This window comes from Oncorhynchus nerka, linkage group LG25, assembly GCF_034236695.1.
Source record: "Oncorhynchus nerka isolate Pitt River linkage group LG25, Oner_Uvic_2.0, whole genome shotgun sequence".
Taxonomy (NCBI): Eukaryota; Metazoa; Chordata; class Actinopteri; order Salmoniformes; family Salmonidae; genus Oncorhynchus; species Oncorhynchus nerka.
Genome location: NC_088420.1, coordinates 49194360 through 49219274, shown reverse-complemented (window position 1 = coordinate 49219274; position 24915 = coordinate 49194360). Strand labels below are relative to the sequence as shown.

Below are 24915 nucleotides of genomic sequence, written 5' to 3'. Positions count from 1 at the left end.
CACAGGTGCAATGGATTTGTATATTTGTTCGTCCAGGCCAACAACCTCTTAAGATATATTTTAGGAAGTTATAGTGTTACAGTTCACACATTTTTTAAAACAGCGGCAAGAGATGATCAAATCTTTATATCGTATTCTTGATAAGTGGTTTTTGTTTAGCCCAGATTTAATAATTTTCAACAGCATACAACCGATATGATTGTATTAGGCTACAGATGTAACTTGACCTCAGAGAAACCCTGTGTTTCTGTGCGAAGTTAAAAGGGGTTGTGTATGGTAGGGTAATGTATGTTTATCCAAACCAGATCTGATTCAGAGTTTGTTTAGGGGGATGATGTGCTTCAGGATAGGGGAGGTTTGTCGTTTTAACCTTCAGAGTTTTTAGGCACAACACAAAAATGCGCCAGCAGCTCAGTTTGGCTCAGCACCGAACCTCAAGGTTATGCAGCATTTGATGTGTTATTTGGAGTAGTTGAAAGTCCTTTATACCTTTCCCAGACAGCTAAACATTGTTCTGAACCTGCTCTTTTCTGCATTTTGAAATTTAGCCACTGCTGAAATGTTGGATTTTTTTTACATAAATGTGCTTTGATGGCACTGGGCTGGATCTCACTCTTTGTCGAGTCAATGGCTTATCCAGTGAGCAGCATGTGCAGGTGTTTGAATGGAGAAGACACCCCGTGGCAGAGAAAGGTGCTCACCCACGGAACAATATTATGAGAAACTGCAAGACTGAACTGTCCGAAACTGCTGGCTAATGTTATCCTCTTCAAACAGTCTCAGCGTACTCCTCTTCTCTGTGGGAAGAATACCTGTGATAGCCGACTGGTGAGAATGGGGCTAAATAGAAGGGTTTGGGTCTAGGCGCTGTCAGGTTATTGATAGGTCTTATTGCTGTGTTATACACTCAGTGGCCAGTTTATTAGTTACACCGTGCAGTTCACGAAACGGGTTAGATCCTACAGATAGGGAGTCATGTGGCCGTGGCTTGCTATATAAAGCAGGCAGACAGGCATCGAGGCATTCCGTTAGTGTTTCGATTGAATGTTAGAATGGGCGAAACAAGTGACCTACTGTATGTTCGTCGGTGCCAGGCGAGCTGGTTGCAGTATCTTAGAAATGGCCGTTCTCCTGAGCTTTTCACGCACAACAAATAAACTCCAGTCAGCAGCAGTCCTGTGGGCGAAAACAGCTCATTGATGAGAGGTCAAAGGAGAATGGCAAGAATCGTGCAAAATAACAGGCGGGTCACAAATAGGCAAATAATTGAAAAGTACAACAGCGATGTCACAGATGGGCTATTGCAGCAGACGACCACAGCGGGTTTCACTCCTATCAGCTAAAAACAAGAAGAAGTGTCTCTAGTGGGCATGCGATCACCAACACTGGACAATTGAGGAGTGGAAAAATATTGCATGGTCTGACGAATCTCAGTTCCTGTTGAGTCATGCTAATGGCAGAGTCAGGTTTTGAAATAAGCAGCATGAGTCCATGGCCCTATCCTGCCAGGTGTCAATGGTACCGGCTGGTGGTGGTGGTGTTATGTTATGGAGAATGTTTTCCTGGCACATGTTAGGTCCCTTGATATCAATTGAACAACATTTCCATGCCCCGAATAATTCAGGCTGTTCTGGAGGCAAAGGGCGGTCTGACCTGGTACTAGATAGGTGTACCTAAAATACTGGGTGTATTTTAGTAATACGAGTGTATATTATTAATATTTGTGAGTGTATATTAGTCATATTTGTTCTTAGGTAACTACAACATCAATGATTTTTACAGCAAGAAATCATTTTAAAATCTGGCAGAAAATGTCATTCTTATAAATAACTGGTGTCATGACAGGGCATATTAGGAGGAAACAGACTGTTGTCAAACTTGTTTTGCTGGCAGTTTCTACATAAAATATGAGTACGGTAGACTAATGTTGGGAAATAAGTAGTAGATAGTTTTACTATGATTATGAATACCAGGGAATTGTAGGTTTATTATTACAGATGGCATATAATGGGCTCTATTTTAAAGACTTAACGCAATGGTAAATCTTAGCTCTGGTGGTAGCGTTATACGTTTGGGGGTGTGTCAGAAATATTTTAGCTATTTTCACAACCGGAATTATTGTCGCAGTAGCTGGTGGTGGCGCGAAGGGGCTGGGTTTAACAGTACATTTATTCAGTTCTGTCCACACTGTGAACACAAATTAATACATAAAAACATTTTATATTTACAAAATAAAAACACTACCTATAGACTATGCCTGCACTATGTTATATGCCTCTTGAGTAAATCTGAGCTGAAAAAACAGTTTTTTTAAACATAAAAGAAAATAGATGAGCACATTGTAATTCAAATTAAAATCTTAATTGGCACATTTCAAACTGTCCTTTTGTACAATGGCGAGTGGTGGGGTCGATAAAAAAACCGGAATTGGAGGATCCTGCATCATCGTTTAAATCTCCAGTATAATGCAACACCAATGGACAGAGTTGTGGATAAAAGTTTCCACACTCAATGAGAAGTGCCTATGCGTTTTTTTTTTTGTGGCAACATTTTGGGGAAGGCCCTTTCCTGTTTCAGCATGACAATGCCCCCATGCACAAAGCGAGGTCAATTCAGAAGTGGTTTGTCGTGTATCTTGTTTAAATGCATCCTCTGTATATTCATATAGATTGCATTTGGATTACTCTTACAGTGCTATTTGGTTTCTTAATTATATTTCTTCCGACATTTCATGATTTTTTTATTGATTATTTGTGTACTGCACATGTCAAATGTGCAGGAACGAGTGTCTGTGGGTTTTCGCTCCTCCTGTCACGTCTACTCCCGCTCCTCCCCTCCGGCGGTCGACGTCGCCGGTATACTATCCAACGTTCCTGGGATCCATCATTACGCACACCTGGCATCATTACGTACACCTGCACGTCATCATGAGGCACACCTGGACTCCACTACCTCACTTATTATCTCCCCTATATCTGGCACTCCCTTAGGTTCTTTCCCCAGTCAGTATTGTTCTGGTGTTTATGCGTAGACGCTATGCTGTCTTGTTCCATGTTTGTTGTTTTTATTAAACGTTACACCTGCTTCTTGACTCTCAGCATCTCTGTTACAGAATACTGACTCCAACAATGGAAGCAGCAGAAACAGAAAATCTTGGTCGACGAGCAGGGATACCTACTACGTCAACACCATGACCAGCTGGCACAACTGGGGACGGCTATGGAAGAGGTTCTTTGCAGTGTGCAACGTTTTGAACATACCCGGGAGGTGTTGCCGTCAACTAGCGAAGGACACTCTACAACCAGTGGACCCAGCGAGCCAGCACAACCGCCCATTCAGCAACCCTCTCAGGTCAGTGATGCCCGTTTGTCCCTCCCGGATAAATATGACGGCACCCCATCTAAATGCTGTGGCTTCCTACATCAGTGCTCCCTCTACTTTACGCACCAGATGAGAGGTCCAAGGTTGCCACGGTTATTTCTCTGCTGACTGGGCGGGCGTTGAAATGTGCCACGGCTGTCTGGGAGAGAGGAGAGGAGGAGATAGATTTATATGAGGGGTTCATGGCTCTGTTCAAATGCCTCTTTGATTATCCCCTGGATTGCAGAGACGGGGGTGAGCGCCTACTCCAATTACAGCAGGGGGACCAGACGGCTGCCGAGTAAGCACTCACCTCCCGGACAGTAGCAGCATCCAGCAGATGGAACAAGTCGGTGCTTCGTACACTATTAAGAAGAGGTCTGCGCGAGTAGGTCCAGAATGAACTGGCTTGTCGAGATGACAACCTCTCCTTGGAAGCACTCATTGCGATGACTATCCGTCTGGATAACATACTTCGGGAGCGTCGGTACTCTCATCGCTTTTCTCCCTCCCTCAGTGAACACTCTGGATCAGAGACAGAGGGGTAGGGGTCACACGCCTCTCCGCGGCAGAGCGACCCAGATGGAGACAGCTGGGGCTCTGTCTGTATTTTGGTAAAGGAGGGCACCAGCTCCAGCGGTGTCCGGCACTTCCAATCCGGGATCCAAAAGAGCAGAGGGACAGTCACGTGATCTTCAACCTCCTGGGACAGGAGTGAGAATTCCATCTTCATCACTTTCTGCAAAACTATTTTTGGTGTCCATAACACTAGTTGACTGTCCCTCATATACTGTGTCTACAGCGTTAGTGGATTCCGGTGCTGTTGGGAACTTTATTGACCAGACCCTTGCCTCCTCTCATAACATCATCTCATACCCGCTCTCCTCTCCTTTCCCGGTTCAAGCCCTCGATAATCGGACACTAGGATCCTTAACCATCACACGCATCACCCAACCACTCACCCTCACAGTGGAGTCCATTCATCAGGAGACACCATGGAAAAAGCCACTGATGTCTAAGAAAAACATTGCTGCATGTCTGAGGTTCACAAAAGAGCACCTGGATGTTCCAAAGCACTACTGGAAAAATATTCTGTGGACAGATGAAACTAAAGTTGAGTTGTTTGGAAGGAACACACAACACTATGTGTGGAGAAAAAAGAGACACAGCACGCCAACATCAAAACCTCATCCCCAAGGTAAAATATGGTAGTGGGAGCATCATGGTTTGGGGCTGCTTTATTACCTCAGGGCCTGGAAAGCTTGCTATCATCGATGGAAAAATGAATTCTTAATTTTTGCAGGAGAATGTAAGGCTATCTGTCCTCCACACCAGACATCCCAAGAATATTGCGGAACTGATACAGTTTTGTAAAGAGGAATGGTCCAAAATTCCTCCTGACATTTGGCAGGTCTGATCCGAAACCACAGAAAATGTTTGGTTGAGGTTATTGCTGCAAAAGGATGGTCAACCAGTTACTAAATCCAAGGGTTCACATACTTTTCCCACCCTGCACTGTGAATGTTTACACAGTGTATTCAATAAAGACATGAACACGTATAATTGTTTGTGTGTTATTAGTTTTAGCAGACTGTGTTTGTCTATTGTTGTGACTTAGATGAAGATCAGATCAAATTTTATGACAAATTTATGCAGAAATCCAGGTAATTCGAAAGGACCCAACATACTTTTTCTTGCCACTGTATCTGTTTGGGCTTATTGTGGTCAATTTTCAGTGTACAAATGATTTGTAATTATGTTCTGGCCCCCCGACCATCCACTCAAGAAAGAATCGGCCCACGGCTGAATTTAGTTGATGATCCCTACCCTAGACTGTTCTATCTGCTACCTCACGGCAAGCAGTACCAGTGTGACAAGTCTGGAACCAACAGGACCTCGAACAGCTTCTACCCCCAAGCCATAAAACTGCTGAACAAGACAGCTCAAAAGCTAATCATATGGCTACCCAGACTACCTGCATTGACCCTGTTTTGCACGAACTCTGTTGCACTGACTCTATACACACACGCTGGACTCTACCCACACACTCACATACTTATACCCCAACACACACATACATAGGTACACACGCATACTGACTCCACACACACACACACACACACACACACTTTCAGACTCACCACATATGCTGCTACTACTGTATATTATCTACTCTGTTGCTTAGTCGTTTCACCCCAAGTTTACATACACTATAGCCAAATACATTTAAACTCAGTTTTTCACAATTCCTGACATTTAATCAGAGTAAAAATGCCCTGTTTTAGGTCAGTTAGGATCACCACTTTATTTTAAGAATGTGAAATGTCAGAATAATAGTAGAGAGAATGATTTATTTCAGCTTTTATTTCTTTCATCACATTCCCAGTGGGTCAGAAGTTTAGATACACACAATTAGTATTTGGTAGCATTGCCTTTAAATTGTTTAACTTGGGTCAAACATTTTGGGTAGCCTTCCAGAAGCCTCCCACGATAAGTTGGGTGAATTTTGGCCCATTCCTCCTGACAGAGCTGGTGTAACTGAGTCAGGTTTGTGGGCTTCCTTGCTCGCACACGCTTTTTTTAGTTCTGTCCACAAATGTTCTATGAGATTGAGGTCAGGGGTTTGTGATGGCCACTCCAATACCTTGACTTTGTTGTCCTTAAGCCATTTTGCCACAACTTTGCAAGTATGCAGGAAGTATGTTTGGGGTCATTGACCATTTGCATCCAAGCTTTAACCTGATGTCTTGACATGTTGCTTCAATATATCCACGTAATTTTCCTCCCCCATGATGCCATCTATTTTGTGAAGTGCACCAGTCCCTCCTGCAGCAAAGCACCCCCACAACATGATGCAGGCAACCCCCGTGCTTCACGGTTGGGATGGTGTTCTTCGGCTTGCAAGCATCCCCCTTTTTCCTCCAAACATAATGATGGTCATTATGACCAAACAGTTATATTTTTGTTTCATCAGACCAGAGGACATTTCTCTAAAAAGTATGATCTTTGTCCCCATGTGCAGGTGCAAACCGTAGTCTGGCTTTTTTTATGGTGGTTTTGGAGCAGTGGCCTCTTCATTCCTGAGCAGCTTTTCAGGTTATTTCGATATAGGACTCGTTTTACTGTGGATATAGATACTTTTGTACCTGTTTCCTCCAGCATCTTCACAAGGTCCTTTGCTGTGGGCTGGGATTAATTTGCACTAAGCACTTCGCACCAAAGTACATTCTTCTCTAGGAGACAGAACGCGTCTCCTTCCTGAGCGGTATGATGGCTGCGTGGTCCCATGGTGTTTATACTTGCGTACTATTGTTTGTACAGATGAACGTGGTACCTTCAGTCATTTGGAAATTGCTCCCAAGGATGAACCAGACTTGTGGAGGTCTACAATTTTTTTTCTGAGGTCTTGGCTGATTTCTTTTGATTTTCCCATGATGTCAAGCAAAGAGGCACTGAGTTTGAAGGTAGACCTTGAAATACATCCACAGGTACACCTCCAATTGACTCAAATGATGTCAATTATCAGAAACATCTAAAGCCATGACATAATTTTCTGGAATTTTCCAAGCTGTTTAAAGGCACAGTCAACTCAGTGTATGTAAACTTCTGACCCACTGAAATTGTGATACAGTGAATTATAAGTAAAATAATCTGTCTGTAAACCATTGTTGGAAAAATTAAGTAGATGTCCTAGCTGACTTGCCAATTCTATAGTTTGTTAACAAGAAATTTGTGGAGTGGTTGAAAAACAAGTTTTAATAACTCCAACCTAAGTGTATGTAAACTTCCGACTTCAACTGTATATAGCTACCTAAATTACCTTGTACCTCTGCATATCGACTCCAGTGGCGGTCGGTGCCATTTAAGATGGAGGACAATTTTTTATTTCATAAGCATGGAATTATTTCAATTACAGCATATTGGATGACTCATTCATATTCCATTCACCCAGTTCAATGTAACAGCGATAGGTTTAGGCGACCTCTAATTTTCCCTATACCCATCATGAGAATGCTACAACATAACCTATGAATTCAGGTTTACATCGTAGGTACACACAGGTCAAGAGAAAAATTTGAGGTGACAGATAGTGACACATTCAATACAGCCTTGCACACTCTTGTATCTATCTGATCTAGGGTGTAATCATTAGTCCAACAGTTGCAAATGATAGTTTCTGTTGGACAAATTCAGGTATGTTTATCTCCGTTTCGTTCCGTTTGCTTCCATTTAAGAAACTCTTTTAAACAGAGTTACCTTTCATGGCAGCCACGTTGTATTCCTTCTTGCATCTATGCGCTCTCCTCCTCTCACCTTTTCCCTTCGCTTCAATGGACTTCAATGCACAACACATTAGGTGCATGTGACCAGGCAAAAAATAATTTCCAAGCCAAACTATATCATAAACGCTACACACAGCCTACATCGTTCTCTCCATATTAGCTAAAGTAACGTCATAGTCAATATAGAATCTAACACGTTAGTAAACCAGCTACAATCATGCAGTAATGTTATATTGTACAGTCAGTAAGCAGTTTAGCACATAAATGAGTAAAACCAAAAGCTTACCTTGACTTGGAAGAGTTCCAGTGTTTTGTTGGATAGTCATAGCTAGCTATGTATTAACATTTCATCCCTCTGTTTGAGCAGTGTGTTTGAGTAGGCTAAACTAGCCTATTCATGAAGATTATGACATTTCTCTCTCTATCTCTCTTTCTTCTCCTTCATTCAAATCAATTTGTTCAAAACTATTCAGCTATTGTCTTTCTCTCTCTTTGAGTCAACTACTCACCACATTTTATGCACTGCAGTGTTAGCTAGCTGTAGCTTATATTTTCACTACGAGATTCATTCTCGGATCGTTTGATTGGGTGGACAACATGTCAGTTAATGCTGCAAGAGCTGTGTATGTTCATCAATTATTTGGTGACGTGAATATATTTTGTATAGTGTTATCCCAAAATGAACTTTTTAAATGTTTTACAATTTCTATTTTTATAATATTCACTGAGGAGGATGGTCCTCCCCTCCCTCCTCTGAGGAGCTTCCACTGATCGACTGATCGAGTTCCTTTTGAATTTTGAAGGCCAAATTAAATTAAATGCAAACAAGCATTGCTTCATGTAGACGCAAGAAAAACAGACTTCCATTCTAATTTGAAGCGCATTATGCTTTTGATGCCGTTGACAGTCGCAGCACGTCTGTCATTCACTACCGTCTATTTTCAGCAAGTACACGCTTGTTCACTCGTTCGCGTTTCGTTTGTCTTGGCCTTTAATCTACACCTGTTGTTTGTGAAAGCATGTGACAAATAAAATGTCATTTGATTTCATTTAAGCTCTTCAAGACATACATTAGATTGTACAGTAGCAGACAGTAGACCAGGGGTACTCAAGTACTTTTTGAGAAAGTTTGGTAACACAAATTTCCTAAGTGGCAGAGGTCCGATGGATAATGTTTTTATCGGCGTAGTAACAAACCCCCAACTCGCAACCCATGCAACCCCAAACTGTTCACACCCCTCTTGTTGGTGGAGAGAACATGTTGCCGTTTTTAAGGTAATTTCCTGCAATTCTACAACTTTTGCACGGGGCAGAGATTTTTCTGTTGCTATTTTAAAGCTCATTTTCTGCAATTCTATGCATTTTTACATGTCTTATGCACGTTTATACGATACCAGGGGTCGAAGCCCGACTGAGTAAAAACAACAGGCCATGATTACTTTAAGACATGGTCAGTCAATCCGGAAAATTTAAAGAATTTTGAAACCATCAAGCGCTATAATGAAACTGGCTCTTATGAGGACCGCCACAGGAAAGCAAGACCCAGAGTTGCCTCTGCTGCAGAGGATAAGTGCATTAGAGTTACCAGCCTCAGAAATCGGCAATTAACTGTACCTCAGATTGCACCTCACAGGGCAAGTAACAGACACATCTCAACGTCAACTGTTCAGAGGAGACTGTTTGAATCAGCCTGCATGGTGAAATTGCTGAAAATAAACCACTACTAAAGGACAGCAAAACGAAGAAGAGACTTGCTTAGGCTAAAAAAACATGAGCAATGGACATTAGACCAGTGGAAATCTGTCCTTTGGTTTCTTTGTGAGATTAGTTAGAGTAGGTGAACGGATGATCTCTGCATGTGTGGTTTCCAACGGTGAAGCATGGAGAAGGAGGTGTGGTGGTGTGGGGTTGCTTTTCTGGTGACACTGTCTGTGATTTATTTAGAATTCAAGGTACACTTAACCAGCATGTTTACCACAGCATTCTGCAGCGATACGCCATTCCATCTGGTTTTTGCTTAGTGGGACTATCATTTGTTTTTCAACAGAACAATGACCCAACACACCTCCAGGCTGTATAAGGGCTATTTGACCAAGAAGGAGAGTGATGGTGATGGAGTGCTGCATCAGATGACCTAGCCTCCACAATTACCCAACCTCAAACCACTTGAGATGGTTTGGGATGAGTTGGACCACAGAGTGTTGGTAAAGCAGCCAACAAGTACTCAGCATATGTGGGAACTCCTTCAGGACTGTTGGAAAAGCAATCCAGGTGAAGCTGGTTGAGAGAATGCCAAGAGTGTGCAAAGCTGTCATCAATGCAAAGGGTGGCTGCTTTGAAGTATCTAAAATATATTTCCATTTGTTTGACAGTTTTTTGTTTACTACATGATTCCGTATGTGTTATTTCATAGTTTTGATGTCTTCACTTTTATTCTACAATGTAGAAAATAGTTTTTTTTTAAATAAAGAAAAACCCTTGAATGAGTAGGTGTGTCCAAACTTTTGACTGATACTATATATATATATATATATACAGTGGGGCAAAAAAGTATTTAGTCAGCCACCAATTGTGCAAGTTCTCCCAGTTAAAAAGATGAGAGAGGCCTGTAATTTTCATCATAGGTACACTTCAACTATGACAGACATAATGAGGAAAAAAATCCAGAAAATCACATTGTAGGATTTTTTATGAATTTATTTGCAAATTATGGTGGAAAATAAGTATTTGGTCAATAACAAAAGTTTATCTCAATACTTTGTTATATACCCTTTGTTGGCAATGACAGAGGTCACACGTTTTCTGTAAGTCTTCACAAGGTTTTCACACACTGTTGCTGGTATTTTGGGCCATTCCTCCATGCAGATCTCCTCTAGAGCAGTGATGTTTTGGGGCTGTTGCTGGGCAACACAGACTTTCAACTCCCTCCAAAGATGTTCTATTGGGTTGAGATCTGGAGACTGGCTAGGCCACTCCAGCACCTTAAAATGCTTCTTACGAAGCCACTCCTTCGTTGCCCGGGCGGTGTGTTTGGGATCATTGTCATGCTGAAAGACCCAGCCACGTTTCATCTTCAATGCCCTTGCTGATGGAAGGAGGTTTCCTTTACCCGGATCAGTCGTCCTTGTCCCTTTGCAGAAAAACAGCCCCAAAGCATGATGTTTCCACCCCCATGCTTCACAGTAGGTATGGTGTTCTTTGGATGCAACTCAGCATTCTTTGTCCTCCAAACACGACGAGTTGAGTTTTTACCAAAAAGTTCTATTTTGGTTTCATCTGACCATATGACATTCTCCCAATCTTCTTATGGATCATCCAAATGCTCTCTAGCAAACTTCAGACGGGCCTGGACATGTACTGGCTTAAGCAGGGGGACACGTCTGTCACTGCAGGATTTGAGTCCCTGGCGGCGTAGTGTGTTACTGATGGTAGGCTTTATTACGTTGGTCCCAGCTCTCTGCAGGTCATTCACTAGGTCCCCCCGTGTGGTTCCGGGATTTTTGCTCACCGTTCTTGTGATCATTTTGACCCAACGGGGTGAGATCTTACATGGAGCCCCATATCGAGGGAGATTATCAGTGGTCTTGTATGTCTTCCATTTCCTAATAATTGCTCCCACAGTTGATTTCTTCAAACCAAGCTGCTTACCTATTTCAGATTCAGTCTTCCCAGCCTGGTGCAGGTCTACAATTTTGTTTTTTGTGTCCTTTGACAGCTCTTTGGTCTTGGCCATAGTGGAGTTTGGAGTGGGACTGTTTGAGGTTGTGGACAGGTGTCTTTTATACTGATAACAAGTTCAAACAGGTGCCATTAATACAGGTAACTAGTGGAGGACCGAAGAGCCTCTTAAAGAAGAAGTTACAGGTCTGTGAGAGCCAGAAAACTTGCTTGTTTGTAGGTGACCAAATACTTATTTTCCACCATAATTTGCAAAAAAATTCATAAAAATCCTACAATGTGATTTTCTGGATTTTTTTTCTTCTCATTTTGTCTGTCATAGTTGAAGTGTACCTATGATGAAAATTACAGGCCTCTCTCATCTTTTTAAGTGGGAGAACTTGCACAATTGGTGTCTGACTAAATACTTTTTTGCCCCACTTTATATATATATGTTTATTTGTATTATTTTTTTCGGGACCCTTGGACCCTATTGACCCTGTGTCTGCTGCCCACTGTGCCAGTTGATTATAGGGGTAGTAGACTGTATTATTCTCTCTGGCCTGTCCATTAGAGGTTTGCAGTACAAGGGAGTCCTGAGGTCCTCATGGCCTTTAACTGCAGGCTTTAATTGGGTTTGTATAATCAGGCCAGTTATTAGAATACTACTGTCTGCTGCCCACTGTGCTGCTGTTACACAGAGGAGCTGTCACTACAGAGGCTCTGAATAAATGGAGCCATCACCCTCAGCCGTGTTCAGCTAAATCTGAACAGCCACATAATTAACACTGTTGACGCCTGGCTCCTTTCAACGCGCTGCCTGCTTCTCCCTGCCTGCCTGTCCGACGTCTACAGTTGCCTTTTGTCTCAGAGGCCTATGCCTGTGTTTCACCAACGTCTCACAGTCAATGGTCACATCTATAATTTTTCCAGAGAAGATTACTTGAATAATAATAGATATGTTTCCATTCTGTCATATGATAGTTTGGGGAATTAAATACTTAAGTATTTAAAGCCCTGTTCAAGATATTTCTATTGACTTTGATAATTGGAACTCATCATAGGTTGATGTGTGAGACAGATGTATTTCTTGGCACAACAATCAAATGATCAGTCACGCTTTACTCTGATCTTTTTTGAACTGTATTGAAGACAAACCTGGTACTTTTCAGCAGTGGATGCAAGGGTGGGGGGGGGGGTTGCATTGCTAACAGAGTTAGTGCAATGACATGCCAGCTGTTCCCATAGACTTCCAGTCATTGAGCCAACGACTATCCATTTAAAAGCGTGTCTCGGTAGAAATATACAGTTGAAGTCGGAAGTGTACATACACTTACGTTGGAGTCATTAAAACTTGTTTTTCAACCACTCCACAAATTTCTTGTTATCAAACTATAGTATTGGCAAGTCAGTTAGGACATCTACTTTGTGCATGACACAAGTAATACCAACATGTTTCAAGCAGACCACCATAGTCCCTGTGCCCAAGAACACAAAGGAAACCTGCCTAAATGACTACAGACCCGTAGCGCACCCGTCCGTAGCCAAGAAGTGCTTTGAAAGGCTGGTAATGGCTCACATCAACACCATTATCTCAGAAACCCTAGACCCACTTTAATTTGCATACCGCCCAAACAGATCCACAGATGATGCTATCTCTATTGCACTCCACACTGCCCTTTCCCACCTGGACTAAAGGAACACTTATGTGAGAATGCTATTCATTGACTACAGCTCAGCGTTCAACACCATAGTACCCTCAAAGCTCATCACTAAGCTAAGGATCCTGAGACTAAACACCCCCCTCTGCAACTGGATCCTGGACTTCCTGATGGGCCACCCCCAGGTGGTGAGGGTAGGTAGTAACACACCTGTCACGCTGATCCTGAACACTGGAGCTCCCCAGGGGTGCGTGCTCAGTCCCCTCCTGTACTCCCTGTTAACCCACGACTGCATGGTCAGGCACGACTCCAACACCATCATTAAGTTTGCATATGACACAACAATGGTATGCCTGATCACCGACAATGACGAGGCAGCGTATAGGGAGGAGGTCAGAGACCTGGCCGGGTGGTGCCAGAATAACAACCTATCCCTCAACATAACCAAGACTAAGGAGATGATTGTGGACTACAGGAAAAGGAGAAACGAGCACGCCCCCATTCTCATTGACGGGGCTGTAGTGGAGCAGGTTGAGAGCTTCAAGTTCCTTGGTGTCCACATCAACAACAAACTAGAATGGTCCAAACACACCAAGACAGTCGTGAATAGGGCACGACAAAGCCTATACCCCTTCAGGAAACTAAAAAGATTTGGCATGGGTCCTGAGATCCTCAAAAGTTCTACAGCTGCAAGATCGAGAGCATCCTGACTGCTTGCATCACTGCCTGGTACGGCAATTGCTCGGCCTCTGACCACAAAGCACTACAGAGGGTAGTGCGTACAGCCCAAAACGTCAGTGGGGCTAAGCTGCCTGCCATCCAGGACCTCCACACCAGGCGGTGTTGGAGAAATTGTCAAAGACCCCAGCCACCCCCGTCATAGACTGTTCTCTCTACTACCGCATGGCAAGAGGTACCGGAGTGCCACGTCTAGGACAAAAAGGCTTCTCCACAGTTTTTACACCCAAGCCATAAGACTCCTGAACAGGTAATCAAATGGCTACCCAGACTATTTGCATTGTGTGCCCCCCCAACCACTCTTTTACGCTGCTGCTACTCTCTGTTTATCATATATGCATAGTCACTTTAACTATACATTCATGTACATATTACCTCAATTGGGCAGACCAAACAGTGCTCCCGCACATTGGCTAACCGGGCGATCTGCGTTGTGTCCCGCCACCCACCAACCCCTCTTTTGCACTCCTGCCACTCTCTGTTCATCATATATGCGTAGTCACTTTAACCATATCTACATGTACATACTACCTCAATCAGCCTGACTAACCGGTGTTTGTATGTAGCCTCGCTACTTTTATAGCCTTGCTACTGTATAAAGCCTGTCTTTTTACTGTTGTTTATTTATTTTCCTACCTATTGTTCACCTAATACCTTTTTTGCACTATTGGTTAGAGCCTGTAAGTAAGCATTTCACTGTAAGATCTACACCTCAACATCACATTCTTAAAATAAAGTGGTGATCCTAACTGACCTAAGACAGGGATTTTTTAATAGGATTAAATGTCAGGAATTGTGAAAAACAGAGTTTAAATGTGTTTGGCTAAGGTGTATGTAAACCTCCGACTTCAACTGTAAATATATATATAAAAAATCTGAAAAATCAGATTGCTTGCAGCAGTGGCAACAATTTAGCTGCTAAATTAGTATAGAGGAAGCATTGCCCCGAGCCCACAAACCATCAACTCTGTCAACAGCTGAAAGAACGAAGACATTCACAGTGTGTTTAAATCCTTTAACCTCGGGGGTTACTCAGGGGACGTGCTGTTCTCTCTGTTTAAGAGGGTAGATGCTGACGGCTGTAAAGCAGTATGACAGAGGGAGGAGACCCTGCTGGGTAGTTCGGAGGCCTCATTAGAACAGGGGTTCTGTGCTATACAGTCATCATAGGGGTGGGGGGAACCAGCCTCTAAGCCATTCCCTGTCTTACTGACGGTGATGATCCAGGGAAAATACCAGTACTCACTATACCAGGCCAAGCCAATCACACTGAAATGTATGCCTAGGAAGAAGACAGACAATATCTGAAAACATTTCAATGGAGAATATATCACAGCAGTACAATTGGTCCTCAGTACTCCGTTTAGGTATGTATATGTGGGTAATCGTACCATATGACATTTCTTAAAGCTGCAATATGTCACTTTTTGGGCGACCCAACCAAATTCATATATTAATATGAGTTACAGATCTGTCTTTGTCATTGAAATCAAGTCTAAGAAGCGGTAGATCGGTTCTATGTGTGCTGTTAAGTTTTGTTTTTACTTTCAGTTTTGTACACCAGCTTCAAACAGCTGAAAATACAATATTTTTGGTTATGGAAAATATATTTCACAGCGCATCTTTAATCTTTTTGTTTTTTAAACCTTTTTTTCTATGTTATTTACTGTTCAATGTGTACAAAGCTAACAAAGCTAGCATATATTAGATTTGAACTCTTCTATAATTCTTAATTCTTAGAATTTAACAATGGTCTTCCTTTCCTAGGACATCAAGCATAGAGGCCAATGCAGTAGTCTGTCGCCATGGCCTCAGATGCAAGTCACATGTTGGAGGCGGCCTTGGAGCAAATGGATGACATCATTGCAGGTAAAAGTGATTGAACTCATTATCATATTCCAGTATTTTGTCACTTTAATCTTTCCCTAATACATATAATCCACTGTCAATATATAATTGTCAATATATTAAACAAAGCTGAGAGATACATTTGGAATACAAAAACAAACAGGATCAACTCGTTAATTTCTTTTTTTAAATAGCTCATTACAGCATTATACCTTCTCAGTACACAGTTACTGCCCAGCTAGCACATTTTGTTTCTTGGAAGTTGTGGGAACGTATGTTTTTTGGTTCTGGTAATGAAGCCATAAGTTTACTGACTGGTAAAACAGAATGATTTTTTAAACATTCTGAACATTCTGAAAATTTTGCCTGTTCTGGGAATGTTAGTTTTTGCTGGCAGTTGCCGGCAGGTTCTGAGAATGTTTTACTTTGGTTCCCTGAAACTTTTATAACATTCTGAGAACGGAAATTATAGTTTAAGATATTATATAACGTTCAGAGAACATTCTCTAAATGTTGTGTATGTCTTAAACAAAATGTAAAGGTTTTTGTGGACTTTTAATAACACTTCTAATAATCCTATCTTAATTTAGGTTAACTGTTTTGAACCATGCAAACACAAATGTTTTCTTGTGGCACAGCAACAGTGTGATTCAGATGTACAGTCAGGTTCACAAGTATTTGGACAGTGACACAATTTGCGTAATTTTGTCTCTGTACGCCACCACAATGGATTTGAAAGGAAACAATCAAGATGTGCTTTAAGTGCAGACTTTCATCTTTAATTTAAGAGTTTTGTCAAAATTATTGTATGCACCTTATAGGAATTACAACCATTTAGCCCCCCAATTTTAGAGGCTCAAAAGTAATTGGACAAACAAACATAATCATGAATTAAATTGTAAGTTTTAATACTTGGTTGCAAATCCTTTGCAGTCAATGACTGCCTGAAGTCTGGAACCCATAGACGTCACCAGATGCTGTGTTTCTTCCCTTGTGATGCTCTGCCTGGCCTTTACTGCAGCAGTCTTCAGTTCCTGCTTGTTCTTGGGGCGTTTTACCTTCAGTTTTGCCTTCAGCAAGTGAAATGCATGCTCAATTGGATTCAGGTCAGGTGATTGACTTGGCCATTGCGGAACATTGGGTGGCTTTCGCAGTATGATTCGTGCCATTCTCCATCTACACTGTGAAGCGCCGTCCAATGGGTTTTGAAGCATTTGGCTGAATCTGAGCAGATATAGCCCTAAACAATTCATCCTGCTGCTTTTGTCAGCAGTCATGTCATCAATAAATACAAGGGAACAAGTTCCATTGGCAGCCATACATGCCCACGCCATAACACTACTTCCACAGATGAGGTTGTATGCTTCAAATCATGAGCAGTTCCTTCCCTTCTCTTCCCATCATTCTGGTACAAGTTGATCTTTGTCTCATCTGTCCATAGGATGTTGTTCCAGAACTGTACAGGCTTTTCTAGATGTTGTTTGGCTAACTCTAATCTGGTCTTCCTGTTTTTGAGGCTTACCAATGGTTTACATCTTGTGGTAAACCGTCAGTATTTACTCTGGTGAAGTCTTCTCTTGACTGTTGACTTTGACACAGATACACCTGCCTCCTGGAGGGTGTTCTTGATCTGGCCAACTGTTGTGAAGGGGTTTTTCTTCACCAAGGAAATAATTTTTCTGTCATCCACCACAGTTGTTATCCGTGGTCTGTTCCTGAGCTCCTGAGCGTTCTTGCTTTTTAAGAATGTACCAAATAGTGGATTTGACCACACTTGATGTTTTCTCTCTGATGGGTTTGCTTTGATTTTTCAGCCTAATGATGGCTTGCTTCAATGGCAGTGACAGCTCTTTGGACTTCATATTGAGGGTTAACAGCAACAGACTCATTCAGATCAGGTGTGGCCAATTAGTGGGTGTGGTCATGATGGCTGAACACACTTAACAAGATAGAGTATAACATTTTGTTGACGCTGAGAACGGAATGTACTACACTGAACAAAAATACAACACAACACGTAAAGCGTTGATCCCATGTTTCATGAGCTGAAATAATACGTACATACGTACAAAAAGCTTATTTCTCTCAAATTTTGTGCACAAATTTGTTTACATCCCTGTTAATGAAGATTTCTCCTTTGCCAAGATAGCCCATCCCCCTGACAGGTGTGGCATATCAAGAAGCATATTCAACAGCATGATCCTTACACATGTGCACCTTGTGCTGGGGACAATAAAAGGCCACTCTAAAATGTGCAGTTTTATCACACACCAAAATGTCTCAATTTTTTGGGGAACGTGCAATTGGCATACTGACTGCAGGACTGTCCACCAGAGCTGTTGCCAGAGAATTTACTGTTAATGGCACTATCATAAGCTGCCTCCAACGTTGTTTTCGAGTATTTGGAAGTACGTCTAACAGGCCTCACAACAGCAGAGAACCACGTGTAACCAAGCCAGGCCAGGAACTCCACATCCGGCTTCTTCACCTGTGGGATCGTCTGAGAGGGCAGAGTGGGGCTATTGAGGAGTATTTATGTCTGTAATAAAGCCCTTTTGTGGAGAAAAACTCATTCTGATTGGCTGGGCCTGGCTCCCCAGTGGGTGGGGCCGGCTTCCAAGTGGGTTGGCCTTTCTTAACATTGTCTGAATGTTCTGAGAACATTACTTTAAATAGAACCATGAGTAAACCTGCAGAAAACGTTATGTTGAAATACTGAAATTCCCACAGAAGAATGTTAACATTCTCTGAACTATTTGAAAACCTTCTCAATCTTAAACCAGTTGGAGAATGTTCCTAGAACGTTACCACATGTCTTATTAAATGTAACCATGTTTGAATGTTTAGGAACATGCTGTTTAATGTAATAAAATAATGTTTTTTTGTGAAGTTCCTTAAATGTGCTGAGAATGTTCCAAAGCCAAGCAACTATCTTGAAACATTCCCAGAAAGTTATAGGAAGGTTCTATGCAAAATAACCATAGGAAAACCACGCTCTCACCAGGCTCTCAAAACGTTATGTGCTAGCTGGGTATTTTCTGTGGGATAACAAAAGCAATAATATTTTCAGAAGTCCCAATGAACAGAATACTAACCCACAGGGGTATTTTCTGGTCAGGTCGCAGGGCCAGATTTTTTTTTGACATGGTACATACTGTGATACTATAATAGTAATATAACAATACATGCTATTTAGTAGGTGCTTTTGTCCAAAGCGACTCACAGTCATGCGTGCATACATTTTCGTATAGGTGGTCCCAGTGGGAATCGAATCTACAATTGTGTAGTTCAAGCGCCGTGCTCTACCAACTGAGCCAGAGAGGACCATGATGTGTTTATATAATCTTTGACGCCATAACTCATGTTTAGAGACATGGAGGACAGGGCTACTCATGCTGAAGATGCCCAGCAGGCAGTGATGGCCTGAATGACATACAAAAACAGTGTTCATAGTGTGGATGGAAATCTCTAGCTTAATGCATTTCATTCCAACACGCTGAAAACACAGAGGCAGCTCTGTAGCTACTAGCTGGCACAGCCACAATGTAAGATGTTAAACCTAACTCTAACTGTAACCACACTACTGCCCTAACCTTCAATTAAGACCAAAATACACATTTTTGTTTTCATGAATTTTTACGATATATAGCCAATTTTTACTTTGCAGCTAGCCAATCTAGTGCAAATCGCTCAGCTCTGTCTCCTGGACAAGATCCATCCCAGTAAACGTCAACCTGCCAAATACAGTTGATGTTGCAAAGATGAAGATGGATGAAAGAGATAGCATTCAAATGAAGAACCCACACTGGCTTACAGTATGTCAGACCTTAATGTTATTTCAGAGGGCTTTGTTGGAGATCCTCCAGGATAAGGAAGGAGCATGATTGGATGTTTAGCTTGTTTACAGTGGAAATCAGATAAGTCTGTTCTGCTATGATGTGCTCCCAAGATATGAGTGTGTTTTAATGGCATCGTCCTTTTTCTTGCGTGTACAGTATGAATCCTGTTTAAAGGGTCTATGCAGTAACAGTGTGTGTGTGTGTGTGTGTGTGTGTGTGTGTGTGTGTTTGTGTGTGTGTGGGTGGGTGTGTGCAGTGTTTTCTGTAAGTACATGGAAGCAGCCAGATATAAAAAAGTAGCCAGCCATGGAATTCTGGGTTGGGGGGTTCCCGAAACTAGCTCTATTTTGGTGGCTTCTGGTACATTCTATTGCCTTGCTTCCAACTGAAATAAACAGCTAAATTATTGAATACTTTAATGACTTAACCTCCCAAATTGGTAAGATGAGTTGTGGTATTGAGTAGAAAGACATGATTACTGAAAATATATGAATTGTATGAATTCAGTGTGTGTTAGTTGTTAGGATATTGTCTAGGCCTCTCTCAGCCCCATGACAAAATGTGTAGTATTGCAGGGATCGAATGTTGTCTCTGTGACCCCCCCCCACCCCCCCCACCCCCCACATGCTAACTTTGCTGCTGCTGCTGGAAAAATCAGAGGGGAAACATTCACACGGGGATGTGTAAATTCACTCACAGGAGACGATTAAGAAGCATCGTGCTCTCCCTCCTCCGTGAAAATTAATTTGACTGCAGCCAACCACAGTGTACAAAAATAACGTAGGTAGGCCTACCGAGAGGCGGGACAGACAGCAGATTGGCAAACCAGCTGTTTCCCTGTCATCATTTTCTTTGTGACTGACAGGCGCCTGTCCTATCAATAAATCCCTAAAAGATGCATATCATTCGTTCTAACGGGAGAAGTATATGTAGAATGTAAACTTTGAAATTAAAAGAAGTCTGGTTGATATATGAAGTAGAAAAAGTAGCCTGCTTACAATGAGTCTGTTATCGGCTATTTAGCCGAGTGCCAAGCTTTTTGGAAAGCCACTGCGCGTGTACCCATGCGTGCGAGCATGTTTGTGTGTGTGTGTGTGAGTGTGCGCGTGGCTGTTAAATTAGGGACAATACTTTGTAGGGAGTGTGACTCGGGGTCACATTCCCTGCAGCAAGCTCAGCTATTGCCAACATGATTTAACTAATAGAGGATAAATGTTTAATGCAGTCAGTCAACAAATTAGAGTGTGGGGGGTGGAGATCAACATGCCAGTTTGTTGCCGAAAGGATCAGCAAGACAACTTGCTACAATCAGACTGTGGAGAGAGAAAGGCATGCAACACTCACAACCACGGGATTCATCATGGAGTCACTTACTGTGTGTTGGGGAATATCACAGCAGTGTGTGTTATTGTGTAAATCTAAATACATCTGGTCTAATATTTGAATAGCATGCCACTGGTCCTGCCCTTTCCTCTCAATCCACCATGACAAGAAATCAGGTTCAACAGTCAAGTGAATATGCTTGACTGACCAAGTTGTCAAGGTGAAAACAATATGTTCACAAACTAAGCATTGCTATTACCACAGTAAGATATGGTCAGTTAGAAGCCAAGTGTATTACTTTACTATGCAGCCTTGGTGTGTCACGAACTACAAATAGAATTGAATCCAAATGTAATTACTGCGAGGAATCCCAATCATCATATTTTGAGATACTGGTCTGATTACATTTGAGTATTAGAACATACTTAGGAAATACTTTTCGTTTTCAGTATTACGTGGGAAACGTCTCTGAAAGGCACTTGACATTAAGGTATAATATTCAGGTTATGAGTTGCTGCAGTGGTGGTGGAAAATATGCCACCTACTGGTTATTGCCGGGACATCTGAATGAGATGAGCGATACAGTAATATTATCATCTTGAGTTGAATCATTTGTTTCTTTATGTTTTTTCACTTATTGTCAATCGATACTAGGATAATATGAATGAGTTATTTGATTAGTATTTGGAAACCTCAACCAACTTCAAACTATGCTCAGACAAACAGAAGAACATACTAAACTACAACTACTGTTTAACTGGGCTGGCTTGTTAACTTGTTTAAGGCGTTTTATTGCACCAACTGTTTTGTAACAGGCTTGTGATCTGAATAAAGCTGATATGAGATGAACAGAAAACAGGGCTATATTTGGCTGATACCCGTAGTTATGATATCTGTAAAGAGATGCAGTTGAACATGAGTATATAATCCATTGTTTGTATCCCCACTGACCCTCAGGCAGGCACAGGCATATTTACGGAAAATCTAGGGTTTTCTTTTCTACATCCTCCTCAAATGTCAAGCCAACCAAAGCATGCACTCAATGTACCATGGTTTCGCTGCATGTTTTTCCATCAGCGAAAGTACGACTGTTTGTATACATAGATATGGACAAGTCCCAGATCTGTTTGTGCTACATGTTATGACATTGACCATAGGAGTGGGCAAGCCAACACAAACAGATCTGGGATCAGGTTAGTGCTGCCAAGACCACCAGATTTTAAATTTGTATTTTATTTTTATTTGTTACTTTACTTCACTTTTCTGCTAACATAACAATAGGAAGAAACATCATTATGATGTCATGATACATCAGCCAGTTGAGTGTGTGAAGGCATTAGGGGGACAGAAACATGAGACAACTCTATCTACAGGCCCATGTGACCTCATGGCCCACCCCAGTATCATAGGAGTGTTGAGGCCATTTTCATATTGTTTTAGATACCCAGACCTCTAGGGACATAGGCATTCCCTGGTCTTAACCAGCTATAGTACTTCATCGTGGCCTTATCAATGTAAATGTAAAATGTCCTCTGTCCTGACCTGTCCTGTAGGTCACATCATCTCTAGTTCCATAATGGCAAAACAAAGGAAATGTATTTGCATGTTCTGCCTCGATCTGATGCTAGTGTTAAGTAGGCTAATAGGGAAAAAGGAAGCGTATTGGAGCATTAAGATGTCATGATAATACACTGCTGCTCTGATCCTCTCTCTGTAATCTGGGATTAGCTACCAAACGTAAAATCTCTTCTTTCAGGCTCCACACTGTACACTTGTTGCTCTTACCTCGGGCTCTCAGACCCTGTTCCTGGAGTGCTACCCTCCTGTAGGTTGGACGTGTAGAAGGGAGCTGAGTGGGTCTGATACTGCGATATGTATATGTGCTGATAGTACATATCTTGTCCACTATAATGACTCTTTTTCCTTTGTCCCTGGCAGGCTCCAAGGCTGCAGCCGAGTACACCAACGGCCTGTTTGAGCTGGGCTCCCCGGGCAGCGCGGGACCCCTGCAGGTGCTGCAGCTGGTTGAGGACCTGAGGCTGGCCCTGGAGCTGCAGCCCAGAGAGGAGGAGAGGGACACCCTGAGGGCCCAAGTCCCCAGCAGCACCGCTCACATGCTCATGGACTGGCTTGACATGGACAGGTATTCAGAAAGGGTCTCGGTGAGTAGCAGGAAGCACACCTGGGTCTATGGAAATGCTGTATTTTTCCATTACTTCTGCCAACGATGTCAAGTAACCGTTACTTATGCCAACCATCTCAAGTAGTCGTTACTTATGCCAACCATATAAAACAACCATTACCTTCGCCAACCATCTTTAGCAACCACTTCCTTTGTCTAACAACATATATTTATATATAGGCTATAAACAGATACTATAGATGAGCATCATTCATTATTTGCTCAGAATATGTTATCACAGTTGTTTACAGGCCATCTTGGGTCAGTAGGATGAATAATATTATGTGGAACATTTCAACTTCTTATTTACTTCCAATTGAGGCAGGTTCTCAATTTTCATTTTTTTCTCTCTTTTTTTGTATCACATTGAAGGAGCGAGGGTTGATTCACTGCAGCAGCAGCTGCTGTGTATGAGTTTTAGACAGACAACTATTCCTGGGTGCTGTTAGATCTTAGCATGGCTGTGTCTGGGACTAAGGCTGGCCATATTTAAAAGACTCAACGTGTTCCTCAGAGACTCCTAATAGGGCTGAACTCAACTTCCTGCCTTGTCCCCTCTTTCTGCATTACTCACAACCTCTCCACTCTCCCTCTTTCTAATCACCCCTCTCTTCTTTTCCTCCTACTCTCCACACTCACTTTTTCCCTCTCTCTACTCACTCCACGTTTCCCTCTCTCTACTCACTCTCTACTCCCTCTGTTAGCTCTGTATGTTCTCTGTCTGGTCATCTCAAGCACAGCTGAAGCAGTCTGGGGTGTTAGGGGGTAAGTCTGAATCAATTCTTCATGTGTTCACTGTTCAGCTGGAGCAGCACATCGAGCTCTTAGTCTATAGATTTATTTGGGAATGTCACGCATGTTTCTTCGTTTTTTCTTTTTATTGTTGGCTGTCTGTAAATATCATGACCAGGTCTACGAGGGTATGCAGGCACTTTACATATTTGGATCATATTTAGGAAATGACAAGCACATGATGATACTGCTACTGTGAGCCAGGGTTTTGTTCATTGTGGCCGAATGTTGACGTGAATGTTTGACGTTGTTATGGAATACAATGTCTTGTCATTGGCCGAGGCTGCAGTAAACAACCTGTTGCCGGGGCTAAGGGGCCAATGAAAGGCTCTTTTTTCCCCCTCTCTCGGAGTCGGAGAGGCTAATGCTTTTTCTATTCAGCAGGGGTCTTACACGCTATACAGTCTCTCTACTGAGACCCCCATCTCTACTGGCCCAGAGCAGGATTAAACACACACACTCCTCCATTAAACTAAACACACTGCTCTCTGAGGAACTGAGCCCCTCCACAGAGGAAATAGGATCAAGCTCCCTCCGTATGTTATTGGCAGGAAGAAGAGAGACCCTGTGATGCTCGCTATCGCTGACCTGAAGCTATTGTCTGTCGATCGGAGAATGTCAGACAGTAGGACAGGGGTCAAGTATGGCGCAGAAGAAGCACGAGATTGAAGATTTTGCCTTAAAGGGAAAGTTGTTGCCTTGACTTATACAAGGAGGGATTGTTTGAAAGAGAGATGGGGGGGGGAGAAAGAAAGAGAGTTATCCTAGTGATTGTCCAACCCAGCAGTCAACATAGCCAGGTGCAGGACAGAGTGCACAGTCAGCCCCTTCAAGCCCTGAAAGCAGTGAGTGTAGCTCTGTAGCAATGGAGTCACTGGAGCACTCCGCTTCCTTGTTGCAGTTCCATAGCAGGGCTGGGAATATGATCAGAGCACATGCACTCCAGATGGATTACCAAATCTGTTTTCTTGTTGAGCCTGACGACGTTTGCATGATTTGCATCCCCATGATATGTATGCATTCTTGTGCTCCTGGGTGGCGCAGAGGTCAAAAGAACTGCACCGCAGTGCTGAGGCACCATTACAGCCTAGGGTTCGATTCCAAGCTTTGTCACATCTGGCCGTGACAGGGAGTTCCATAGGACAGTGCACAATTGGCCGTCTGGGGGACGGGAGGGTTAGGCCGGTGGGACTTTCCTTGGCTCATCATGCTCCAGTGACTCCTTGCAACTG

At 42.5% G+C, this 24915-nt stretch overlaps 1 protein-coding gene across 10 annotated transcripts in view; it reads left to right on the top strand.

Moving 5' to 3' along the window:
- The window catches only part of LOC115109620 (liprin-beta-2-like), a 112757-nt gene that overhangs the window by 20445 nt on the left and 67397 nt on the right, over nucleotides 1-24915 (top strand). For 9 of the 10 annotated variants that reach the window (XM_029634769.2, XM_029634767.2, XM_029634765.2 and 6 more), the window contains exons 1-2: nucleotides 15487-15568; nucleotides 22648-22871. In XM_029634769.2, the coding sequence (XP_029490629.2) occupies nucleotides 15505-15568; nucleotides 22648-22871 (288 nt within the window). In that variant the 5' untranslated portion in view covers nucleotides 15487-15504. Of the gene's footprint in view, nucleotides 1-15466; nucleotides 15569-22647; nucleotides 22872-24915 lie in introns of those variants that run through there. The other variant, XM_029634758.2, reaches the window with a different exon arrangement.